This window comes from Mobula hypostoma, chromosome 3, assembly GCF_963921235.1.
Source record: "Mobula hypostoma chromosome 3, sMobHyp1.1, whole genome shotgun sequence".
Classification (NCBI taxonomy): Eukaryota; Metazoa; Chordata; class Chondrichthyes; order Myliobatiformes; family Myliobatidae; genus Mobula; species Mobula hypostoma.
In genome coordinates this window covers 195,727,770-195,755,041 of record NC_086099.1, presented here as the reverse complement: position 1 = coordinate 195,755,041, position 27,272 = coordinate 195,727,770, and the positions used below count along the sequence as shown (strand labels likewise).

General features: G+C 39.9%; 1 protein-coding gene across 5 annotated transcripts in view; it reads left to right on the top strand.

Moving 5' to 3' along the window:
• The window catches only part of pard3aa (par-3 family cell polarity regulator alpha, a), an 883,471-nt gene extending 857,084 nt beyond the window's left edge, over positions 1-26,387 (top strand). For all 5 annotated transcript variants that reach the window (XM_063044362.1, XM_063044364.1, XM_063044363.1 and 2 more), the window contains 3 exons: positions 16,729-16,846; positions 22,717-22,844; positions 24,413-26,387. In XM_063044362.1, the coding sequence (XP_062900432.1) occupies positions 16,729-16,846; positions 22,717-22,844; positions 24,413-24,797 (631 nt within the window). In that variant the 3' untranslated portion in view covers positions 24,798-26,387. The remainder of the gene's footprint in view (positions 1-16,728; positions 16,847-22,716; positions 22,845-24,412) is intronic.
• Positions 26,388-27,272: the final 885 nt, after the last annotated feature.

Here is a 27,272-nt window from a genome sequence, read left to right as displayed (position 1 = left end):
CCCCGTTATTCTCCAGAACTCCAGGGAATACAACCCAAGGGCTGCCAGACGTTCCTCATACAGTAACCCTTTTATTCCTGGGATCATTCTCATGAATCTTCTCTGAACCCTTTCCAACATCAGTATATCCTTTCTAAAATAAGGAGCCCAAAAGTGCACACAATACTCCAAGTGTGGTCTCATGAGTGCCTTATAGAGCCTCAACATCACATCGCTGCTCTTCTGTACCTCCAGAAATGAATGCCAACATCGCATCCGCCTTTTTCACAACTGACTCAACCTGGAGGTCTCCCCATGAGGACTCCCAAGTCCCTTTGCATCTCTGCATTTTGAATTCTCTCCCCATCTAAATAATAGTCTGCCCGATTATTTCTTCCACCAAATTGCATGACCATACACTTTCCAACATTGTATTTCATTTGCCACTTCTTTGCCCATTCCCCTAAACTATCTGTCTTTCTGCAGGCTCTCTGTTTCCTCAATACTACTCGCTTCTCCACCTATCTTTGTATCATTGGCAAATTTAGCCATAAATCCATTAATCCCATAGTCCAAATCATTGTCATACATCATAAAAAGCAGCGGTCCCAACACCGACCCCTGTGGAACTCCACTGGTAACCGGCAGCCGGCCAGAATAGGATCCCTTTATTCCCACTCTCTGTTTTCTGCCGACCAACCAATGCTCCACCCATGCTAGTAAATTCCCTGTAATTCCATGGCTTTCATCTCATGTGCGGCACCTTATCAAAGGACTTCTGAAAATCCAAGTACACCACATCTACTGCATCTCCTTTGTCTACCCTGCTTGTAATTTCCTCAAAGAAATGCAGTCGGTTTGTCAGGCAGGATTTTCCTTTCAGGAAACCATGCTGGCTTTGGCCTATCTAGTCATGTGCCTTCAGGTACTCCGTAATCTCATCCCTAACAATCGATTCCAACGACTTCCCAACCACTGATATCAGGCTAACAGGTCTATAGTTTCCTTTCTGCTGCCTCCCACCCTTCTTAAATAGTGGAGCAACATTTGCAATTTTCCAGTCATCTGGTACAATGCCAGAATCTATTGATTCTTGAAATATCATCGTTAATTGGGAGGAGAAGATGGCTGTGCGATGCAGCACGCACAGCCTCTCTGGTGAAATGATATCGTATTTGTTAAATAGGGTACTATGCACAATTCTGATTTGATGGAGACAGCCGTGAAAAGCACGGAAGAACATCTGGAGAAACTTTTGAAATGCCTGGTTCGCTGCCGCTGCTACTGTACGATTGAGAATCTCCGGAGGGAAGGCCCCAAATCCTCGGCTTTGCCTGCTGCTGGCGGCTGTGGCTGGGGTCGAAGCGCTCGGCAGAGATGGTGCTCGGTGCTAGGTGTTGGAGGGCTGGTCGGAGGCTCGAAGTTTTCGGACGACTCAGAGTCAGACTGTGGTCGAGCATGGCAGGGAGAGGTTTCTTCCTTCTCCCGTCTGCGTGAGATGTGGGACTTTCAAGAGACTTTGAACTTTTTTTACTGTGCCCACAGCCTGTTCTTCATCAAGTTACGGTATTGCTTGCACTGTTGTAACTATACGTTATAATTATATGGTTTTTGTCAGTTTTTCAGTCTTGGTCTGTCCTGTGTTTCTGTGATATTACACCGGAGGAATATTGTATCATTTCTTAATGCATACATTACTAAATGACAATAAAAGAGGATTGCGTGTCCTCGCAATCTAATCTAATCTAATGCTTCCGCAATCTACCAGCTACTTCCTTTAGAACCCGAGGGTGCACTCCATCAGCTCCAGGAGACTTATCCATCCTCAGACCATTCAGCTTCCTGAGCACCTTCTCAGTCGTAATTTTCACTGCACAAACTTCACTTCTTTAACACTCTTCAATGTCCAGATGTTCTTTTTAAACTACAGCTCAACTACAATTCTATTATCCCCTCATAACTAAGCAATGAGCTTCAAGACCTTGGCCTCAATACCTCCTTGTTCAATTGAATTCTCAATTTTCATACCCGCAGACCCCAGTCAGTTGGATCTTCTTCATGATCTCCATCAGCACAGGTGCACTACAAAGCTGTGTGCTTATCCCCCTGTTTAATTAATATTTCACATATGACTGTGTGGCTAAGCACAGCTCTGATGCCATATTTAAGTTTGCTGATGACACGTCTGTCACTGGCTGAATCAAATGTGGTTATGAATCAGCATATAGGAGGGAAATTGAAGATTTGGAATGTCAACAAGACCAAGGGGTTGATTATTTACTTCAGGAAGAGGAAGCCTGAGGTCCATGAGCCAGTCCTCACTGGGGGATCGGAGGTGGAGAGAGTTAGCAACTTTAAATTCCTTGGTGTTAACATTTCGGAGGACCTGTCCTGGGCCCAGCATGTAAGTGCTTGACAAAGAAAGCATGGCAGTGCTTTTATTTCCTTAGACATCTGTGAAGATTCAGCATGACCTTCCATAGGAGAGTATATTGACTGGCTGCATCACAGCCTGGTATGGAAACACCAATGTCCTTCAATGGAAAATCCTGCAAAAAGAAGTGAACTTGGCCCAATCCATCATTGGTAAAACCGTCCCCACCATTAAGCACATCTACATGGAGCACTATCGCAGGAAAGCAACATCCATTATCAAAGACCCCCAGCATTTAGGTCAGGCTTTCTTCTCGCTGCTGCCATCAGGAAGGAGGTACAGAACGCTTGGGACTTGTACTACCTGGTTCAGGAGCAGTTATTACCCCTCAACCATCAGGTTCTTGAACCAAAGGGGATAACTTCACTCAGCTTCATTTGCCTCATCACTTAACTGTTCCCACAATCAATGGACTCACTTTCAAGAATTTTTCATCTCATGTTCTTGATGTTTATTTATTATTATTTATCTTTGTCTTTTTGTATTTTCACAGTTTGTTGTCTACCCTGTGGTGTGGTCTTTCACTGATTCTATTCGATTTACTGAGTATGCCTGCAAAAAAAAAACAATCTCAGGGTTTGTCTATGGTGACATATATACTTTGCTAATAAATTTGCTTAGAACTTTTGAACTTTGAGATGGAATAAACTGCAGCAAAGTATTTGATGGTGCACTTTCATAGAAGGAGTAAAGGTGTCGACTTTTTTCTAACTGGGGGGGTGAATTCTGAAACCGAAGTTGCAAAGGGAATTGGGGGTCTTGTGCAAAATTCCTTAAACATAAAAACATAGAAATATAGAATACCTACAGCACAATATAGGCCCTTTGGCCCACAATGCTGTGCCGAACATGTACTTACTTTAGAAATTACTTAGGGTTCCCATAGCCCTCTATTTGCTAAGCCCCATGTACCTGTCCAGGAGTCTCTTAAAAGACCCTATCTTATCTACCTCCACCACAGTCGCCGGCAGCCCATTCCATGCACTCACCACTCTCTGCATAAAAAAACTTACCCCTGACAACACCTCTGTACCTACTTCCAAGCACCAAAGACTAACTTACAGGTTGATTCAGTATTAAGAAGGCAAATGTAAAATTGCATTCATTTTGAGAGGGCTAAAATGTAAAAGAAAGATTGTAATGTTGAGGCTTTCTATGTACCTACTGTATGTGTCAACATATACAACTCTGAGATTCATTTTCTTGCGGGTGTTCATATAAATGCAAGAACCACAATAGAATCAATGAAGGACTGCACCCAACAGGGCAGATAAACGACCAATGTGCAAAAGACAACAACGTGTGCAGATGCCAAAAAAGAGAGATAAATAAACAATAAATTTTGAGTACAAGAGATGAAGAGTCTTTGAAAGTGAGTCCTTAGGTGTGAGAGTAGTTCAGTGATGGAGTAAGTGAAGTAGCCCCTCTGGTTCAAGAGCCTGATGGTTGAGGGGTAATAATTGTTCGTCAACCTGGCAGTGTGGGTCCTGAGGCTCCTGTACTTCCTTCCTGATAGCAGCAGCGAGAAGAGAGCATGGCATGGATGGTAGGGGTCCTTGATGATGATGGATGCTATTTTCCTGATAGTGCATGGCCATACACTTCTCTACCCTGTATTCCATCTGCCACTTCTTCGCTCCGTGTAAATGTGCTCAATGGTGCGAGGGCTTTACCTGTGATGGGCTGGGCTGTTTCCACTACTTTTTGTTGTTTTTTTCTATTCAAGACCATTGGTGTTTCCATACCAGGCTATGATGCAGCTTGTCAATATACTGCACATCTATAGATATTTGTCAAAGTTTTAGCAGACATGCGAAATCTTTACAAACTCCTCAGAAAGTAGAGGTGCTGCCATGCCATTAGAAGAATGGGGGTGGCGGGTGTAGGGTTCTTTTTGAAACGTTTCAGATGTTGAAAGTCCTAGATAGCGTGGATGTTGAGTTGATGTTTCCAATAGTGGGAGAGTCTAGGACCAGAGGGCACAGCCTCAAAATAGAAGGACATTCCTTTGGAACAGAGACGAGGAGGAATTTCTTTAGCCAGATGGTGGTGAATCTGTGGAATTCATTGCCACAGGTGGCTGTGGAGGCCAGGTCACTGGGTATATTTAAAACATTGGTTGACTGGTTGTTCATTAGTGAGGGCATCCAAGATTATGGGGAGAAGGCAGGAGAATGGGGTTCAGGGAGAAAATAAATCACCCATGATCGAATGGTGGAGCACACTCAATGGACCAAACGGCCTAATTCTGCTCCTGTGTCTTATGGTTTTGTGGTCAAATTGTCAGTCTCTAACATACAGAATCAACGTAAAAATTTAGGATTGTTTACAAATGCTGAAACTTGAAAGGTACTATGTTTCTATGCTGTATTTCGTGGTTTTGAAATAAAGCCATTGCGGGTTGAATGAGGAAATAACTCACCACAAATTAATGTTTTTATATGGTTATTCAAGTAATGTAGGAGACTCAGGTTTGAGAGTATTTATTAAATATCCTTAGTTCAACACGCTAGTGTTGAGTCTTCTCCTTGAACTAGTTGTGTGTGTAGTGTGCAGTGAGATGTAAGTTGAGAGTGGTGTCTGAGCTCATCAATGCATTTGCTGCTACTGGAGCAATTGAGTTGAATAATATTAAAGGTAGAACTTTTTTGAACAATGTGAAGGAGAATGTAGTAGAATAATTTATAGATAAGCTATAAAGGCAGCTTATATATTACATGAATATTAATATAATCTGAACAACAGGAATTCTGCAGATGCTGGAAATTCAAGCAACACACATCAAAGTTGCTGGTGAACGCAGCAGGCCAGGCAGCATCTATAGGAAGAGGCGCAGTCGACGTTTCAGGCCGAGACCCTTCGTCAGGACTAACTGAAGGAAGCCTGACGAAGGGTCTCGGCCTGAAACGTCGACTGCGCCTCTTCCTATAGATTAATATAATCTGTGCTGTTTGTAAATTTTATGCACTTTTATGAACCAAAGTAGATCTTGTTTGATGATGATTGAAAACTTTGGAATATGCCTTAACATGAGGTTGTCTTTATTGTAGTTCAAGTCACTTCCAAATGGCCGATAGCCAAATCTAGGATTCTCCAGTTTTGCTTGGATTCAGGGTGATAATACTTCGCCACACACACCTACAAAAGATTGAACAGTGCAGCAGCATTGATTTGTATTTCTCTCAATGGGTTACTGTAGTAGAGCAAGAATGCACATTAATTACACATTAACCCACATTAAATGTGGGTTGCCATTATTCTTTGCAGGCTTCAGGAGAACCTGACTTCTTTGTAAAAGATGACTGAAATTTAACTCCCTTATTATCTTAACCAGATGAAGTTCTTACAGACTTTGGTTTCAGAATTATACTTCCTATTTTAACCTGAATTCCCTTAGCTCACAGATTTATTTAAAACAGGCTTATCTTCCTCTTTTTATTCTACTTATTTTTTCTCTCAGCTCTTTTTTTTAGAGTCACATCTTGATTTAAGAGTTTTCTTTTTAAAGTTCGTCTTTGGGGCTTGGTACTGAAGCTGGAACTAAGTCTAGTGGCCCTTCTCAGCAATCCCTTTGGAATTTGGGTATTTTCCTAATGCTGATGAGAACTCCACTTCATGGTCAACATTGTGGCTTTTTCAACATTTCTGCAAAAAATCTGAGAACTTCATTAACAAATGCCTTACAATGACAGAATATGTTTGGTGATTAGACATTATTTTCAGAACTCTTTGAACTTTAGGTGCAATTTGTATCCATCTGGTATTTTTTAATGTATTGTGCAGATTTGATATGCTGTTGTTTTGTCTCATGAAGTAATGCTAAGTATATCCATGAACCTTAAAGCTTGTTGAGAATCCAACTCGTACAATGTCAAAGGAGCAGGATTGTAAATATCATTTGGGAATGAGGAGGGAGAGAGGATGGAAAATTTCAGTTGATCATTACAGTTTTCAGTTTGGTACATTTTCCCAACCTGTCATCACCAAGTAGAGCAAATATTCACCTTCTATTTAAAAATGCAAACAACAGGAATTCTGCAGATGCTGGAAATTCAAGCAACACACATAAAAGTTGCTGGTGAACGCAGTTAGTCCTGACGAAGGGTCTCGGCCTGAAACGTCGACTGCACCTCTTCCTAGAGATGCTGCCTGGCCTGCTGCGTTCACCAGCAACTTTTATGTGTGTTACCTTCTATTTAATTTGTTTTATGTCTTTTTCCACTTTCCTCTTGTAATGAAATGTGTTCTGATTCTTTCTGAAGAGAGGAGCTGAGATCAGGAGTTCACCTGGGAATTTTCATGTACAGAGTTGCATGTTGCCACTGTGCACTGCATTCTGGTGGAACAATTGCTCACCAAGCTAATGTGTTGCCTAAAGACTTGAAATCGGCTTTCACTTGTAATTAACATCTGCCTTTTGGTCTATCCCCTTGATAAAGGAAATTTGCAGATCAGTACAAGTGACTTTTTTTTTGCTTCCTTTGGAACAACTCTGTGACTGGATGTTTCATTCTTTGTCTAAAATCATAGTCAACATAACTTAATATGTCAAACAACAATTCTCCATGAAATACACTCATTAGATCCCGGGCCATTTATATCTGTTCAGATATAATAACATAAAGTGGAGAATTTGTGTTGTAAGAGTCTTAATTCTAAACCTCTGACAAGCAAAGAGATAATAGTATTCAGAAAATGTTTTTAAGTTACACTAATGGTACTTATCAATTCAAGATAAAGGCAGGATTGGTAAAATAGCTTTAATCTGCATTACTAGTATTTACAAATACATGACAGAGCCAGGATTGGTAAGGTGTTGCTTACTGTCAGGATGGATCTTTTAAATACTGATATGACCTCTCTCACTCTAAGTTGTACCATTAGTCAGATGTTTCAAGCTCTTCTAAAATTGCTGCATTGTCCTTTTAAAAATTGCTTGGAATAAGCTTTTATAATTGTTGTCTTTGATCTGTTGGATCTCAAACTGTTTTAGACTTTGATAAATATTTAATTCACACTGCCTGCATTTACTGTTTTCTGATATTGGGTTAATTTTAACTGCTTATAAAGGAATTAAATCATTGTATCTGCATTTGACATAGAGCCCCTTCTTTGCATGTTTTAACTTTTATGTGACTACAGTTAGGGAGAACTGGCTGTTCTGGAGAAATTAGCATCTGTTGTTGATTAGTCTGTAAGCAAGTGTGTGCAAAAAGCATTTTTATATTTAGAATTAGAGCAACCAAGACTTTATGCAGATCAGAGCCAAGGAGCACACTGCCAGTTAAAATTAAAAAACTGGATGTCTGAGAATTAAAGAAAACGGGAAATGGAGAAAGGAGGGTAAGGTTTGATTTGTTTTCTTCTGAAGCATTAACATGCATTTTAATGTCCCATGAACACACAGTTAGAAGCAATTCCAAGCAGGCTGCAAACTGGGCATATGACACCAGGGAGGTGTGTAATCTCACATTCCAGTAGGCAACCATAGAATTAATTTTCCTCTCAATGTTTTTACACTCGTCTTACACAATTAACTACTTGAGCCTGGCATCAAATTTGGCTGATGTGATCATTTAACATGACCCAAACTTCACTGGTAACTATGTGCCCCAATTACTTTCAATTCTCTTTCATTTTGCTTTGTAATTTTCTTAAAAAGCCTCTGTTAATCATCAGATAACATACATTTTCAAGTTCATCTAATATAAACATGCTGTTTCGGGCAACCTGTTAACAGTATTTCCAATACGTCCTAAATAATCAGCTCTGCCTTCAGTTGTAATAAATATCAGACTGTATCCAATATGGCTATCAATTATTTTAGCACTTTTTTTGCTAGAACTGATATTTTTCCAAACAAAGACCTTCTATGAAATACAAAGGCACCAACGCTTTCCAAACGCATGAACATAATAGTTTGAGTAGCTGCTTTTTGTTTTACCTTGACAGTATCTTTATGTTTAGTCTGAATGTCATCTATTCCACCTGAACAGTTATTGCAGGATAGAAAATGCATAATAACTGAAAAAAGTGTCAGCAGTTTTCTGTACCCTTTGTCAGGAATTTGACAGAGCTCCACCTAAAATATTACTCCTGATTATTTCTTCTACAGTTCCAATTTGCTTACCTTGCAATTTTGTATTTTCCCCTGTATTTAGAACAGATCCGTAGTAATAACCACAGAAAAGGAATGTTTAAAACAATTTTTGGACTTGTAGGTTACTTCATTACTTCAAGATAACCATACCCCTTGAATAACAGCATTTAGTTGGGAATTAAACTTTTGGAAAGGACAGTGAGAGAGCATGAGGTATGTACAAGGAAATAGGATTTGATTAGATAAATGAAACCGCCACTCCACAGCTTAACACTTACATCCGGGCTGGCACATCAGTCAAGTACAGTGCAATGCATTGTTGGGAGTGTTTCCAATTGTTATCTTTTCATTATTTTCCAATTTTGATTTTCCCTTTGCCTATGTATCTGTTGAGATGCATTAATCATTCATTTCACTGAGAAGTATTAAACCCACATTATCTTTTCCAGACAGATTTTTTACTGATGTAGAAGTCAAGTATGTTCACCATGCTGACCAATTTACCCATTTGAAACCAAAAAGCAGCTTTGTTTATACATATCTATGTGTCCGCATTTGACAGCTTGAGATTGGACAATAATATCTTGTAAAACTGTGTGGGAGGCTGAAAGAAGTAACATTTCAAAGACTGGTTTTAGGATCACTGCTTATTGCAATATGTTTGTTGGTGACAACCCGCATCTGTAATTTTCCCAAGTATATTCCAGTTAATTAAGTGACTACTGAACAATCAATACAACACACAATCCACTCATGTGTTAGTGGTACAAGATATGGTTTTCCTTGACCTGACCTTTTTAGTCCTTAAAGACTTTCTAGTATAAACAGTAGAATGTAATAACTTTCTCATTATTATTACTTGTATAAAATATAGAGGCATTCTAATGCACTCTAACTCTGTGCAAAATCATGTTATACTTTAGTGGCTAATGCTGGTAGAGTCTTTGGTTGTGTTGCAGGTTAGTAGAACATCAGAATGTGCAAATTCTACATGTTGTTATATTTGGAGTACATTATTTGAAATCAGAGTGTAGATTATGTATTGCTTTCCATATACTCCTTATCTTTTTATTTCTTCTGTTTTATAATGGGCTGGTCAGCTCCAGACATAGGACACTTGAGATCCTCTGGAAAATTGTAACTGTGGAAACATTTTAGAATGTTGCAATATCAAAGTAGGCAAATTAGTCCATTCTGCTCTTTGCCACATAATAGATAGAGCACAGTGCAGGCCCTTCAAGCCATGATCTTGTGCCGAGTGATATAAAACTACTTAGTGATCACTCCAACCCTTCCCCCCAACACATTGAAGGACCCTCCATTTTTCATACTTCCATGTGCCTATCTAAGAGTCTGTTAAATGTCCCTATTGTATCAACCTCAGCCAGCCCCCCTCACCCCCCGGCAATGCATTTCAGTCACCCACAACTCTGTCTTAAAAGTCTACCTCTCTTCGCCTCTAATCTTTCCTCAACTCACCTCAAATGAATGCCCTCTGTTATTGGCCATTGCCCCCCCCTCCCCCCGGGAAAGAGGTGCTGGCTTCAGGTCTCCCCTTAAACAAAATATTGGACCTTGCTTCTACAATAGTCTGAGGGGAGCATTATGTTTTGTAACTTCAAAACATTGAACACAAAGGAAGAAGCAGGAGTCCCAAAATAAGGGTGTAACTTCGGATTACTTTAAGCGAGGTGCGCAGATATCACATGGTAGCATGATGATGTATGCAAATCATGTATTTATACATATAACTTGTAAGGAATTATTTAAATGAACAAGAATGCTATATATATACATATATATAACATTACTCAAATATCACTTAAATATTAGATACACAACAGGGAGAATTCTATACATTAGAGCTTGTGAACAGGACCCTTATCTCCCCTTTAACATTGTTGGTGATTATCAGAAAATACAGTAGCACTAAAGAAACTTGTAACCCGCCAGGTCCCCTGTATGTACACAGACGACTGCCCATTTTTCTCAAGTGATTTTCCTGCCAAATGCCTGTCCAGCTCATGCTTGAAATTACTGATGTTATCATTTTGTATCACTTATCCGGTCAGCTCTGAATGATCGCCAGTGTCTGTTAAATAGTTAGAATTGCTCTGATCATTTGTACGCTTTCTCAGAGCCATGGGAAGCAGTTGTTTAGGATTAAATAAGTTAATATATTAATGGTCAATATTATTAATAATAATATTTTTAATGTTATACTATGTCAACTATTTCTTATCCAGTGAAAAACAGATACAATTAACTTTAGTCACTCAAATTTGTACCCTTGTGCACTCATTTTGTTGATGTGATAACTGCCTTCTTCCTCATGGATCCTTCCATTGGCAAATGGTTCATGCAAATAATGAGAACCTGATCAGCAGTTGGAAAGCTTCCATGGTTGTGACATGGTTGTTAACATAATCATGCCTAAACTTAGTACAACTCACTTCCAGCAAGTCTATGTACAATCAATTCCACATTTCAGTTACCCCCTTACTAAAATAGTTTGGCTAACTTTTCTGTTTTCCTTTGTTCCCAACATTTTATATCATTACTCCATAATATCTGAACCCTGTGCATAATGGAAAAACATCCTAAAATCCAGTATTTTAAATCATGATGAAATTGTAACCAGCTTAGCTAATAACAGTCACTCTCTTCCCTTGCTTAATTAGATCAAGGCACTTCCTTTGACTTTGCAATTTCATTGTTTCTACCTAATTTCATGCTGATTTGGATTGTGCCACCTCTTCTGATCTTCCCTGCCCAGGTCACTCCAAAGACAATATTGTTAATCACCTGTACCCAATTTAATACAGTGAAATAAACATCAGTTTTTCAGAGCATGGTGGAAAACTCAGCAATTTAGGTAGTAATTGTGGAAAGCAAGCCAGATTTAGTAGACTGTGTTTTTCAGGACTCTATCTAGAATGGGATAACTAAGAAAATTGAGCACCGTAAATGTGGCCTGCATGGAGTTAAGCAAATACTTGACAAAGTCCTGAGGCTGATCCAGAAGGCTGGGACACATGAGATGCAAAGTATGTTGGCAAACTGTGTCTCAAATCACCTTGGTAATGAGAGGCAGAAGATAGCTGGTCAAGGTGTGTTTTGTTTTTGACTTGAAGTTTGTAACCAATAATTTACCACAGGAATTAGTTCTGGGAGCATTGTTGTTTGACTTTGGATGAGAATGTGCTAAGTTTGCTGATGACACAAAAATTGGTGGAGTACTAGATGGTGAAGAGGGTTGTGTTGGGAGACAGAAGGCTCTGATCAGTTGGAAAATTGGGTGGTGAAGTGGCAGATGAAATGTAACTCAGGGATGGAGGGGATATTTTATGAGGGGAGATCGGATGGGTTGGGCTTATTCTCGCTGGATTGTAAGATGTTAAGAGGTAACTTTAAAATGGTCTATTAAATTATGAATTGCATCTGTTGAGTAGAAATCAGAGTCTATTTTCCAAGGGAGTCTAAAACTAGACTCCTAGAGTGGAGAAATGTAAAACAAAACTTAGGGGCACATTTTTCTCACAGAGGATGATGGTTAAATGGAACAAGCTACCAAAGGAAGTGGTGGAAGTAAGTAAAATCATAGTGTTTAAAGTTCATTTGGACAGGTACTAGGTAGGGTAGGAAAGGAAGAGAGGAATGCAGATTTCATATAGGCAAGTGAGATTAGCATCGATAGGCATCATAGTGAGCATGGATGAGCCGGGTTGAAGGATCCATCTCTATTCTGTATCACTCCATGATTCTCATGCCTTGGTGACCTTTGCCTCTTGTGATCATGTGACTCCCCATATCCGGCAGGTCTCTCTGGCACCCTGCTCTGCAGTCCTGAGCATACTGTGAGCTATCAGAATCTTTTTCTGAGTCAGAAACATTTAAAAACAACTGAAAATGCCAAAAAATGGTATAATTAAGAAATCAAATTAAAATTCATTTAAAACCACTTTCAATGTATATGGATATAATTTAAAATTTTAAATATTCTCTGGATGAATTCTGTCCATAACCTTCATGATTTTAGTATCTGCCCCACACCTCTGATACAGGACAGCAATCCCAATTGTTCTAATCTATCCATGTACCTGAATTCCCTTGACCGTGGTACCATTTTAGTTAATTTTACAGTGTTCACAGAGCTCCATTTGTGGCTGGGCCAGTATTTGCTTGTGAGTGATTCATTGTGGCTTTCTTGTTCTTGCACTTGTATACTTACACATGCTTTTCTTTCTTTGCCCTGCTACTTTAAATTGACTGAATGAAAATCCGTCAGTTCTATCCTTTTTAGAATGTGTCCTCTAGTTTATATTGCCTCTTACCACCTACAGTATTTGCCATTCCACTAGCCTGCTTGCACAGCCCTCAAATCTGAAAAACAACCTTTCAAGACTACTCTCTCTTTTGTGTAACTCAGCCCATTTTCAGCCCATTGTATCCAAAGGAGTTTGATCTTGATGACAAGCCTATTATGTGGCATTTTATCATTCACTTTTTAGAAATCCATATATGTCACGTAAACAGCTTTAACCTCATCAATATCATTCTCTCATTGACCCTTTCTGTTACTTCATCCATATACTCTATCAAATTACAATTATATCAAATACAATTTGCCTCTGGTAAATCCATGTCTACTTTCTCTGAAAAACAGTTGTTGATGTGACTGATAATTCTGTCCCTGATTATTGTTTCTCAACCCCACCACTAATGTTAAATTGACTGGTCTGCATTTACTGATGTATATTCCTCCATATTTTTTGAACAAAGATATAACTTTGCAGTTTGGAATGTTACGGCCAGGCCATCTTTAATTTCCTGTGTTACTTCCTCAGCAATCCACCTGGATAAGGTGATTTATTTAGATGGTACCTTATTTTTTTGTTTTTAGCCCAGAACATCATTTCCTTTGCTGAGACTCTTAACAGTATGTTCTTCTTTAACATTGTTGATGAATCTGCTCTTTCCTAAAAAGATTTCGTTTTTGTCTCTGACCACCAGCCCCAACTCTTTTCTTATAACCCTTTTCCTGTTTACATGCTTACGCTATTTTCTTTATCTATCTCTATCTGTATCTCTCTCTCTGACGCTTTCTCTCTCCCTGCCTCTGTCCCCCTAGCCCTCTTTCTCTGTCTCTGTCGCTCTAACACTCCCTCTCTACCCCCGTCGCTCCCACTCTACCCTGTCTGTCTGTCTCTCTCTCTGTCTCCCCATGTCTCTGTCTCTCTCTTGTTCTCTCCCCGCCTGTCTTTCCCCACCTGTCTTTCTCTCACTCTCTCCTCACATGTCTGTCTCTCTCTCTCTTTTGCGCTCTTCCCACGCTCTCCCCCCCACATCTCTCTTGCTCTCGCACTCTCTCCCAGTGTCTATCTCTCGCTATCGCACTCTCTCCCCCACATCTCTCTCTCACTCTTGCATTCTCTCCCCGTCTCTTTCTCGCTCTCGCGCTCTCCACCCCCCCCCCTCTCTCTCTCTCTCTCTCCACACGCACCCCTCTCTCTCTCTCCATCCCTCTCTCCACATATATCTCTCACCTTCCCCCCATCCCCGTCGCTCTTTGTCTCTGTCTCTCACCATCCCTCTCTCTCTCTCTCCATCCCCCCTCTCTCTCTCCATCCCCCCTCTCTCTCTCCATCCCCCTCTCTCTCTCCATCCCCCCTCTCTCTCCATCCCCCCCTCTCTCTCCATCCCCCCCTCTCTCCATCCCCCCCTCTCTCCATCCCCCCTCTCTCTCCATCCCCCATCTCTCTCCATCCCCCCTCTCTCTCCATCCCCCTCTCTCTCCATCCCCCCCTCTCTCTCCATCCCCCCCTCTCTCTCCATCCCCCCCTCTCTCTCCATCCCCCCCTCTCTCTCCATCCCCCCTCTCTCTCCATCCCCCCTCTTCCATCCCCCCTCTCCATCCCCCTCTCTCTCTCCATCCCCCTCTCTCTCTCCATCCCCCCCCCTCTCTCTCCATCCCCCCTCTCTCTCTCCATCCCTTCTCTCTCTCCATCCCTCTCTCTCTCTCCATCCCCCCCTTTCTCTCTCCATCCCCCCCCTCTCTCCATCCCCCCTCTCTCTCCATCCCCCTCTCTCTCCATCCCCCTCTCTCTCCATCCCCCCTCTCTTGCCATCCCTCTCTCTCTCTTCATCCCCCTCTCTCTCCATCCCCCTCTCTCTCTGTGTCCATCCCCCCCTCTCTCTGTGTCCATCCCCCCTCTCTCTCTCTCTGTCCATCCCCCCTCTCTCTCTGTGTCCATCCCCCCTCTCTCTCTGTCCATCCCCCTCTCTCTCTCCTGCTCTCTCCCCATCCCCCTCGCTCCCCATCCCCCCTCTCTCTCCCCATCCCCCCCTCTCTCTCCATCCCCTCTCTCTCTCTCCATCCCCCTCTCCATCCACCCCCTCTCCATCACCCCTCTCTCTCCATCCATCACCCCTCTCTCTCCATCCATCACCCCTCTCTCCCTCCATCCCCCCCTCTCTCTCTCCATCCCCCCACTCTCTCCATCCCCCCCCCTCTCTCCATCCCCCCCTCTCTCTCCATCCCCCTCTCTCTCTCTTTTTTATTTCCCTTCTGAACTTTATGGAATCTTTGTTAAAATGCAACACTTAACATTTCTCAGCATGATGTTCAATCAGCCACCTATCCAACCAATCCACCAGGCTGTCGACATTTCCTTGAGGTCTGTTATTAACTGTTTGCATCCTGAAAGTATGGCATTTTCTAAAAAGCTTATATTTTCAGTTCTTTATGATGTTGAAGAATGTATGTTTTTAACTATTCCTATCCTCCTCCCTCATGTCAATATCCCTCAATTATAACAGATAATTATTACCTTAAAACCCCACCTACAGTTTTGACCTGATAATATCTTAAGTAAAGTGAAGAAAACTCAGCTGGATGACTCTATTGCCTTTATTTTCATATTCTCTGGAAACTTGCTTTCATCAGTTTCAAAAGTTGATCACAACTTTTCATTGCTTATAAGAACGTAATTTGGTTGGCCAATGAACACAATGACACACCATCCACCAGGACATCCTGGTGGGTGATGTACCCTTTTCAATGCAACTTTTCAGTGTGTAAGTGGCCAGCTCTCCTTATTCCACATGTGAAGGGAGAAAAACTAAGGAGAAAAAAAATGTTGGGAAGAGGTACAGTTGAACTTTTTTTTTTTTTTGGAGATGTAGTTGTTACATCGTTCTCCCAATTAAGCACTGCCTTTCCAGTTTGCTACCTTCTATGAGGGATAGACCTTCTTAATATATCAGTACAGCTAGAAATATCCAGACTGAGGAAGCCACAGAGCCCTTGTTAGAGCACTTACTGTTGAATATACCACAATATATTTACTAATGGTTGGGGGATGAGGCAATCTCTCACAAGAACTCATTGAAGGAATTGTACCTCCTGTTTACCCCTTGAGGATTCTGGTATCAGGATTAGGCCATCAGTCCTTCTAGCTGTCCACTTTGAACATTGGATGGTGGCGAAACATTGCTTGGTAAATATCTGCAAAAGGAACTAGAAACAATAAAGGGTCTACTGATAACATGTTAATTACAGAAAACAGGGAACAATTTATGCTACCAAACTAAACCTGTGACTTATTATGAGAAAATAATTATTCTCAAAAATTGAAGTGTTGCTTAATTTGAGCTTTGAATATTTTACTTCCTGTTTTTGACTGTGACTGAATTTATTCTTTATTGCTTCAATGATTATCTTTAATATCAGAAATGATTGATGACTTTGTCACTAATTTGCCATATTGTTGTCCGTGGAATGCATAGACACAAGCCTTTTTAATCTGCAGTGATAGACTTTACAGGCGAAACAGAGGGCAAATTAAAATTGGTCATGTTCTGTTTTCCTGTGGAGAATTACTGTTTCCCACTAGAACTCTTCGGTTATGTGATTATCTTGTTCAGCAATATTGAATTATACATATGCAAATATATCTGAGTGCTTCATTCTCCTTCACAGATAGGTGATTTCCCTGGTATGAGCCTGTGATTGTGATAGTTGGAGAAAAATTGGAAAAAAAGGAAATCCTAATGACTACCTCCTGCCAGCTGGTTCCCTTTTCACTTTGAAAGATTCACAATTAAAAGTGGAGCCTGAGTTTTGTCAACCTTGTGGTGAATTGTACTATATTTGCCTAATTTTGTGTTGCGTCACTTATTTCAGCGATTTTTACCTTTTCCTTTTCTATTTCAGTAACAGACTGGCTCCTAGTAATCATGATCGGATACAGAAGCTAAGAAATGAATTTCAGCAAGCGAAGCAAGAGGAGCTCGAGGACAGGAGACGAACATACAGTTTTGAACAGCCTTGGGTGAGTGTTTAGACTGTGGCCATCTGGGGACGGAGGGCAATGAACTTTGATTAACAGCAGCATCTGCAAAGATTGACCCCACTCCTGGGCCTCTATGTGGTAAAGAAAGTGAGAACTCGAGTTTACTTGCCCAGTTCACTTCTAACCTCTTATCAACTGTGGTGCATCATTGATAATCTCATCTGTCGATATCAACCCATCATTGCTTGAGTGGCATCAGTTTGTGTGGAGAAACCTGGTTCTATTCTGATTAACTGGACTAATCCATTCTTCTTCTGGGACAAGCTATGCTTGAATGAAGTAATGAAGCTCACTGCACTCCAGACTGGATGTGTTAAGTTTGAACATTGTATTTGAATCAAAAGGGTGAGGGGAGCAGAGGAGAGAGGGAGTTCCTCAGATGATTTGTCATTTTCATAATGAACTTCACTCATGGCAAGCATGTATAAAACAAATTGCAAATGAATTTTCTAACCGTGAAGTAGGCTTCTGTTACATATAATGAGTAGAGTTATATTTTGTTGTGTTACAATATGGCTGCCTTATGCAATTGACAAATGTGATCGCTTATACAACATAATTATGTATGAAATGTAAAGCATGTGTCTTTATAATTTTGGGTGTTTTGATTTAGGAATGCTTTCATCCAATCATGACTGTTAGTTATTTCAATGCTGGCATGATTAAAAAAATAATCACTGCATGCTCACTGCTTGCTTGTACTGCTGGTTCCTGACAAATTCCTTCACTTATTATGGGATCTTTAGTTTTAGCTATTGAATTGACGATGTCTGAAGTCAGAGACAAATGAAAGCAACAAACTTGTGATACAAGATGGCAGCATGCATCAAGTGGATGATTCCTGTATAAGTGCATGTGGACAGATTGATTAAGATTCAAAGTGCCTTAATGTGGAATGTGAGCTGCTCATTTTCTTGTTAGATGGTAAATCAGCCACTTATAAACATTCCAAGTCAAGCCATGTCCAATTCCAATGAATGAGCAGCTGTAGGAATTTTACAGTGTTGTATCCCTATATAATTCTTTAAAATGGACCTTTGGAAGCCGTGATAATTATCAATTCTTAATGGTACAAGGGACCGATACTTGTCTTTAGAAGTTGGATTCCAGAACTAGCACTGTGTTGTGCATGTCCATATATGTAAAATTTGTTTTTGAACGATATTTTATGACATCACAACAACATTCTGAGTTTTTAAATTGTTGATTGTAATGTAAGTGCCAGTATTCTGCTTTTTTTTGATCAAATTAAAGATAAAATCTGTGTTTCACTTGTTAGAGTCTGGGCTTTTGTTTCTATTGCAAAGTGACATTGTTTTCCTCAGTGGATATCTGTGCCATTTTCCTTTGTGCACAAATATTTTGCTAGCAGTTTCCGGTTTACAAACTGTCGCTTATCGTATTGGTGTGGGGGGGGGTGTTGGGCAATTGTTGGGGTGGGGGAGGTGTGAGAAGGAGAAGCGTGTGGTCTGGGAACTAGAACTGTGAGAAAAGGTTGGACTCTGAAAGACTTGGAACATAACCATTATGGGTCAAAGGGCAAACTGTTGTGTATTTTAATTTTATAACAGTTTTAAACAGTTTCCTGTAATGAACTGCCAGGATCCTAAAGGACAAGGGGCACAATTACCTTAAGAGATAGAATGATTTCCTAAATTGTGGGTTCAGTAGTTTAAATCAGTTGGCAAATAGCAGCTCGTAACCAAATATGAACATATTGTAACAACAAATAAATATTAAGAAATGAACTGTTCCCAGCCCCCATTTAAAAAAATAGTTTCCAAGACCAGACTTGACATTTGCAAAACCTACGCAATCTAACTGTGGTTACAAGGCTCATGGAAATCTGGGTATTTGTATTGATTAATAGTTGTATGGGAAGCATGTGACCTATTTTGATTATTTTAGTTAAGTAGTTTAAATGACCACCTTAATTCATATTCCATACTTACATATTGTTGAAATGTTCGTGTTACTTTGGATCTTTTGATGTTTAATTTTTTTCAGCCTGTGATAAATGGTTAACCATAAATTGTACACTGAGGGAATGAGTTGGCACAGTGTTTTCTTGTCCTTGGATTTGAGGCTTTGAATTCCAAAAGAAAGAAAGATTTCTCTTTATTTGACATGTAAGGGACTTCGGCGAGTGTTTGCTTGGGTCCTGGCAATCTTAATTCAGAATTTTGCATAATTAACACCAGCGGGCACTGAACTTGAAGCTACTATAAGCTCATGGTCAATACTTCTGTGGAGTATCTCCACTGTCATTATGTCAGCCTGGGACTGAACATGGCAGGTTTCATTCTTATTTTCCAGTTAGTGCTGACGTTCCTTAGCAACAGTTCTCTTCCTGTGCCAGCATCATTACCTTTGTTCTTTTCCAAGGGCCTGAACTTGGCCTTGTCCTATTTCACCTCCATATGCTGCTCCCTAATATTGCCTGGAAACCCATTCCAGTTTTCATATGTATCTCTACCCTCCCCACATTTATCTAAATTTTCAGACTGTTTTGTCCAGCATGCAATAGCAGAAGAACAAAAGCCTTCTTCAATAATGTGCTAGGATCTGCCATCTTAATCCTAGGGTCTGAATTGTCCCACCAACAGGACAGACGCCTTGAGGTCTCAGCACATAGATATATAGATAAAAGTGTCATCGTCCTTGGATGCCTCAACGTTGGCTTTGGAACCAATGAAGTCTTCCAAACCAGCGGCTCTTATCACCAACAAAGTCAAAGACAAAAGACGTGGAGACATAATCACCTGCAGGACCTCCACCACTTTACTGATTTGGAAATAATTTGCCCGTTCTCTTTGACTGGTGGATATAAATCCCAGAATTCTCAACCAAAGAACATTAATGGGGTACTTTCACATGAAGGTTCAAGGATGCAGTCATCATCATCTTCGAAAAATTAATTTTATCATGCATTAAGTGCACTGACCCAAAAACGAACAAAATACCTAGATCATTTCCTAGCACCCATTCTCAATGAGCAACAGTCTGAAACTGAGCCAGCCTCCTTGCAACTTTGGTTCAAATTTTGGCCCGAAGTTGATTTATATTTCCATACTGTCACTGAGATTGTATATTTCTACCTCTGTAGGATATATGACCATACCCTGCCTCAGCTAGTCTCACATCTCTATGTAAAGCTGTCCAATTCCTATACATATCCTCTGCTTCCAGCCTCTTGCTCATCCCTGGGTTTGCTTGCTTCTGCATTGTGCTTTTGATAAAGCCTGAAATCCTGGATTCCATCCCTAAACAATTTTCCACCTCTACCTCTTTCTAAGGATACTTCATAAATCCTGCCTCTTTGCCCAGCAAATATTTTGTTCATATTCACAGATTCTTCAAATGCTGACAATCTTGAGAAACACACATAAAATACTGGAGGAACTCTGCAAGTCAAGTGTCATCTATGGAGGGGAATAAACAGTCCATGTTTCATGCAGAGACCCGATGTCACGATGAAGAGCATTGACTCGAAACATGGACTGTTTATTCTCATTAGATGCTGCCTGACTTGCTGAGCTCCTCTAACATTTTGTTTGTGTTGCTTAACTTTGACAATATTCCAATGAAATATCTTGAGACAATTTAGCTACTTTAGAGCTCTTGTAAAATGGAAGCAGTTTTTAGTGCTGTCAGTTAATACTCCCAAGAATACAACCAAACAGATGGTAGGAGCAAAGCAAAAATTTAATAGAATGGCACCATCATGAGACTTCTTGGGTATGAAGAAGAGTTCTCATATTTGTTACATTGTTTTTGTTGGGGCAGAAGGGTTAATGATGGATTTAATAGAACTCTTGGAATTATGACAGGTTTTAATATGTTCCAAAAATGAAAGATCATTTCTTCTGGCTGGGGATTCAGTAATGAAAGAGAACAGAATCAGGATTAACATCACAACAGGAACAAAAAGGATGTCAGGAGCATACTCTTTCTACACAGGTTATTAGACCATGGTAATGCTTTCACGCAAGCAGGTTTTTGAAGCAGGACTTTGGCATAATTTTAAAATGAATGAATAATTTCTTGAAAAGGAAGAATATGTGTAAAATTGTGGGAATGGCAAGGAATTGAAGTTTGAGTAGAGAACTCAATTAAAGAGTTAACAAAAGCATACATTCAAAAAGCTGAATGAACTTCTGTGCTATAATTTCTGATTCAAGTTTAGAATAACTAGATTCAAGTAATTGTATAATTAAAGTACTTTTAGGTTTGCATCAAACTGGATAATAATCATATTCTGGCCAAAACAAATGAATGTTTGTGCTACATCTCTTCCTGTCCCAGGGTTTACATTTTGAATGTTCTCCAAGTTTTTCTAAATTTTACTTTTCAAGATCAATGTTCATTCTCATGCAAGTATATTCATCTTTGAATTTAGACTTGAGCACTGTTATAGAGAGATGCATTCAGTTGGCACTTTATTAAGTACAAGAGTGGAACCTGGTGTTGTTTTCTGCTGCTGTAGCCCACCCACTTCAAGGTTTGACATGTTGTGCTCACTGTTGTAATGCATTATTATTTTAGTTACTGTTGCCTTCTTGTCAGCTTGAACCAGTCTGGCAATTCTCCTCTGTCTTCTTTCATTGCCAAGTTGTTGCCCACAGAACTGTCCCACACTGGATGTCTTCTCTTTGTTTTTAGTATACCCTGGAGACTGTTCTATGTGAAAATCCCAAGAGATCAGCAGCTTCTAAGATACTCAAACCACCCTGTCTGGCACCAACAATCATTTCACAATCAAAGTCATTTAGATCACATTTCTTCCCCATTCTGATATTTGGTCTGAACAACAACTGAACCTCTTGACCATGCCTGCATGCTTTTATACATTGAGTTGCTGCCTCATGATTGGCTAATTAGATATTTGCATTAACGAGCAGGTGTACCTAATAATGTGGCTACTGAGTGTAGATTTATCACCTCCCTCCATTCCTGGCTCTTGATACAACACTACCTCTGTCAAGCTTCTGTCTTTGACCTAATTGTTCCTAAAGCCCTGAATGACTCACAGACCCATGCCCATCTTGCTAAAATTATTTATGCTTTACAATGGTTTGCAGTTTCTAAGCCTTCTTTCAAGACTGAAGAAGACTGAATCTAGAAATGAATTTCATAATAGTCCATCATTTTTAAAATACAATGCTTGTGCAGATATTAATGCTCTTAAGGAATGTGTCACCCAGGAAGGGAGGAAAATCCAATTTCTGTCAGTTATTGAAGCTAATAGTATCAGATTGTGTTTCCACAGTATATTGTTAGTACAGTATGTTCACATGAGAACAGCCACCTCGATACGTCCACAATTTCATTCTGCTGATTGTTTCAACAATAGTGTCCCATTCTCTGACTACTGTGGGTTTACTTTTAAACACTACCAGTTTAGAACTACTCATCCAATCAGCAAACAAAAAAGTATGTAATTATATATGAGGAAAGGAAATAATTCCAGAAATTGATGGTCAGGATATTATTGCATATAATCTTTATTTTTTTCCCCAGAAAGGATTGTAAAACATATGCATACAGAATATCAGGTCTTCTACCAGATTCAACAGTATGACCTGAAGTAATGTTAAGGAAATTGAAATTCTCTTTCTATTTTGATAATAAGCTTGGACCAGAAATTAGAAAAGCAGATCTGACAATTAAAAGCAAATAGCAATATCAAGAAGCACTGTGACCTTTTGACTCTCTGCTCATGCTTGTACTCTCGAAGCCTCAATTGTAAAGGTGAGTCTCACCTTTATACAGGATCAGCTAGCCAGTCAATCTAGCATTGTGAAAGACCACACTTCTAATTAATGTTATTTTTTGCGATCCTTCTTTAGCCCAGCTCTGGCCCTTATGCTCAAAGTGGTCGGCACTCTGTGTCTGTAGAAGTCCAGCTTCAGCGCCAGAGACAGGAAGAGAGGGAGAGTTTCCAGCAGGCTCAGCGGCAGTACAGCTCATTGCCAAGGTAAGATCGCCAAAGCAAGGCATTTTTGCAAAGCCAGAGACTGTTTGTTTAATGTTATACCCGAAGCTATGAAAGGTAATTGGCAGGCAAGCCTACATACAAGGTATGTGTATTAACACTTCTGAATAATGAATTTAACTTGCGGAACTAAAGCTCATTTCCTCAATGCCCTGAATGGTCTGTAAGTTTGCATTTGTTGGAAGTAATAAAATTCCAATTGTCATAAAGAGAAGGTTAAAGTTAACTAGCTAAAGGTAATTTCTTTGGTTTAATTTTGACAAAAATACAACCGAATTTAGTGGGATTGGTCTCTGTTTTTCTACGAGTGTCACAGTTATATTACTGTAGTTTATGAACAGTAAAATTGAGGAAAAAAACACAGCAGGGCAAGACAATGCAAGTGAATATGGAGACAGCTGTTTCCTAGTGTATCTACATTCACCCAACAATGCACACAAGGATTGGAAAGTGTTGGAAAAAAAGACAGCTATTTAGGGACTTGCAGCCATATGTCTGTCGTCAAGCTGCTTCATTGGCAGTAGTCATGCAATGTTGATAATTCATCTACTTCAGTTTAAACAACTTCCAGTTGTTTCAATAGGTCAGACAGGTTATTGGGAAGCTATTTAGAACATTATGAAGAAAGAAAGATTTAAAATAATAATAAACTGAACAAGAGTGGGTTTATATGAAAGATTATTAAACAAGGAAGTAGTACGGTGGAGTCCACTTATTATGAACTCAAATATTTTGACATTTTAATTAAATGAAAATCCCCAGTATTTATTACAAACATCTATTACCTGGAAAAGCTTTCATTTGTTTCATCACACTTATTTCATTTTTAGACATGTATTCCTTCTGTAATGTAACTTTGTCTATGAATTGGCCTGAAGCAATCCAAAATCGATACCTTTGAACCTCATAGTTGTGGAGAGCTCACGTTCTATCAGTCTGGATTTAATTTAAACTAAGACCCAGTGCAAATGTAAATCGTGCGCCCTTATTTTAAATTTATATTGTTTTTAGTCACTCTTAATTTCCTCAGAAGACCTTTCACCCATCTGCTAATTGAGAGGGGAACATTTTACCTGATCTTTAATTTCTGCTGATGGAAGAAGTGCTAAGAATGCCTGGTACAGTGCAGCTTCCGAGAGATGGGAATTTTGCTGAACATTTCTTCCTGGCTAAAGACAGAAAGCAGAGCAATTGAGAGGGCATCATATCCCAATTGCACACCCTATTTTTCTCAACTTGTAATGTTGACCATCCATTTTTCTCCACAGATGCTGCCTAATCTTCTGAGTTCCTCCAACAGTTTTTGTACAACTTATTACACTGTATTTGCATCTGTTCTGTTAACACATGGCAGATTGTCGATTGCCTAATTCTGACATTACTGCAGCACCTACCATCCAAAGCACATGCATATAATTACTTTTATCAATAATGTATGCAAAGTTATGAATGATGAATGGTCTTGGCTGTTGTTTAGCAGTCTCCTGTTTGGCATTTAGCAGTTTTTTCCAACAACTGACAAATAGCTTTCAATTCTCTTGTCCTTGCAGGCAAAGCAAAAAGAATTCCAGTTCCATGACTCCGGAAGCATGGGATAAAAGTTACACCCCAGGTGAAGGGTTTCAGAGTGCAAAGGACAATCCCAGGTATTCCAGTTATCAGGGTTCTCGGAATGGCTACCTAGGACATGGAGTCAATGCACGGGTTTTGATGGAGACACAGGAACTGCTGCGCCAAGAGGAACAGCGACAAAAGGATCAGTTGATTGCAAACAAGCCCGTAGAAGGGCGTAATAATTACGACTCTTACAAACCCGATCCAGCCTACAGCCTTCCAAAAGGTCCTTACAGGCAAGATGTTCCTCCGTCCCCTTCTCAGGTAGCCAGACTGTCCCGGTTACAAATGCAGGACAAAGGTCGGCCGTTCTATCCGTAACCCCAGAATAAGAAGGTTGATGTACAAGGCAATAAGTCACTTTTTAAGTCACTTTCCTCTGAATATCAAAGGAGAAGAACTTCCAATCTCTTGCAGTCTTTTGCATCATTTTTCTATTCCAGTGCCTTCAGTAATTTGAGAAAAGACTCACTGGCATTAACCTGCCATCTTCTGTCTGTCATAGCCAGCAGCTGATAATACAGAAAGACTTTCTCACAGTTTGACAATCAGGTGGAAGCTGAAAAAGTCTGTTGTCATGAGAATCTAATCATGTGATTCTTCTCCAGACATCATGTCTGATTTTTAGCTACTTAAGGCTGGATTTATTCTGCTACCTTCACAGTGCTCCTGTGCGAAACTGTATTGTGAGGGATCATGGATATCCATTTTCCCCAAATGTATACAGCTTGGCGTAAATTGATGTATTCAGGAATATCATTACATTAGTCCCATGGGGACACTTTTAAATGTGAAATTCACTTCAACACCGACTAGAAAATTTCTGCATCCTTTCTCCACAATTTGAATATTTCTTGATTGGAAGATTGTTGTTTGTGTTTCTGGATAAAATATACCACACTTCAAAAAAAACAATAAATTGCTGTGTACTTTTAGCCTATGTAATAATTCAAATCTGACTGAGAAAGCCCTGTGGAAATTGTGGAGCTTGATAAATTGTGGACCATACCGTACCACTGTTCATTGTAATTCATCTAGTTCATTGATGGAGGAAAGAATAACTGCCAATTTCATGATTCTTTCATTTTTTTTTTGGTTTCGTTTACAGCCAGTAACATACACAGAGGGAGTGTTAGTCCAATTTGAAAGTCTTGCCTTGTTCTATGAATGTCCTGGCCACTGCAAGCCCTTAGGCCAACAAGCAGAGCAATGTGTCACATATCAGGCCATTGGGAATTGTGGGGCAAAATAAAGAAGGGAAACTTGACTAGTTTTCATGCAAGTCTGTAACACTGCAAATCTGTTAGGTCAAGTAGGAGACTGTTAATGCTTCCAGTTTTCATTATATCTTTGTATTGTACCAGATGTGAGTGACTATATAGTAAACAATAATGTCTGTGCAAGTTCAAGGAAAAAAGGAAGAAACAATTTTGTTTTATATATTAAAAGACACACAAATAAGTGACTAATGTTTTAATATTACTTTTAATGTGATACCCTAGTGTACATTTGGGAATTTGGAAAGCTTTCCTTTAAACAATTTTGTAAGTGCTTATTTTGGTATACGGAGGATGGAACAATTAAGTGCCTGCAGTTCCTGATGTGAGAGAGAATCATTTTGGGTCATTTCTCACACACTAGCTGTATTGGGCACTGTGTGAACCAGGAAGTCCATGCCTACTTCTTTTAAGGACTTTTTTATTTCTGTTGAGCTGCTTTCAAAATATGGGAAAGCTCTCTGCAATTATTGATGTCTAATTTGCTTGTTTGTTGCCTTCCTTCCAATTTTACTATGATGTTTTAAACAAAATGCAAGCACAGTGCAATCAGTTTTTAATGGCTCTTTTACACAGTGTATAAAACAATGTAAGACAGCTTTCTTGTACATATCACTTTAGAATAAAAAGGCTGTTTCTTCCTGTTTGCAATATAGTCTGTGATGTTCCTGGTTCATTTCCTATGTAAAAAAAGAGTTTCACAGTGAGGAGGTCGCATTACTGGAGAAAGCGATTGAATTGCATTTAGAATGAAATGGTTAACGTGACAATATTTATTTATTTATTCTGGATAACAGCCTCATCCTGCCAACAAACCCATGCCACCCAATTACACCATGTGACCAATTAACACCTTGATTCACTTGTCCATTCATCACTCCTCGCTAATCTCCCTCCTGACACTTACCCTTGCAAGCGGAAGAAGTGCTACACCTGCCCATTCACCTCTTCCCTCACCTTCATTCAGGGCCCAAAACAGTCCTTCCAGTTGAGTCAACACTTCACATGCAAATCAGTTGGTGTAGTCTACTGTATCTGGTGTTCCCAACATGGCCTCCCCTACATTGGTAAGATCTGAGTTAGATTGTGGAACCACTTTGTTGAGCACCTTGACTCCATCCACAGAAAGCAACTATTTCAATTCCGGTCTTCATTTCCTTAAAGACATATCGGTCCATGACTGCCTCTTCTGCCACGATGAGACCACTTGAAGGTGGAGGAGCAACAGCTTATATTCTAGGTAGCTTCCGACCTGATGGTATGAACATCAATTTCTCCAACTTCCGGTGATTTTTTTCGCCCTCCCCTTTCCCTCTTCTACAACTCTCCACCCCACCTGCCTATTGATTTGAGTGATTGACTGGTTGTGGTACAGCACAAAATAGGCCCCTCTGGCCCCTTGAGCTATGCTGTCCAGGATCTCCCGACTTAACCCTAGCCTAATCACGGGGCAATGTATAGTGACCAATTAACCTATTAAACAGTACATTTCTGGACTGTGGGAAGAAACCAGAACAAC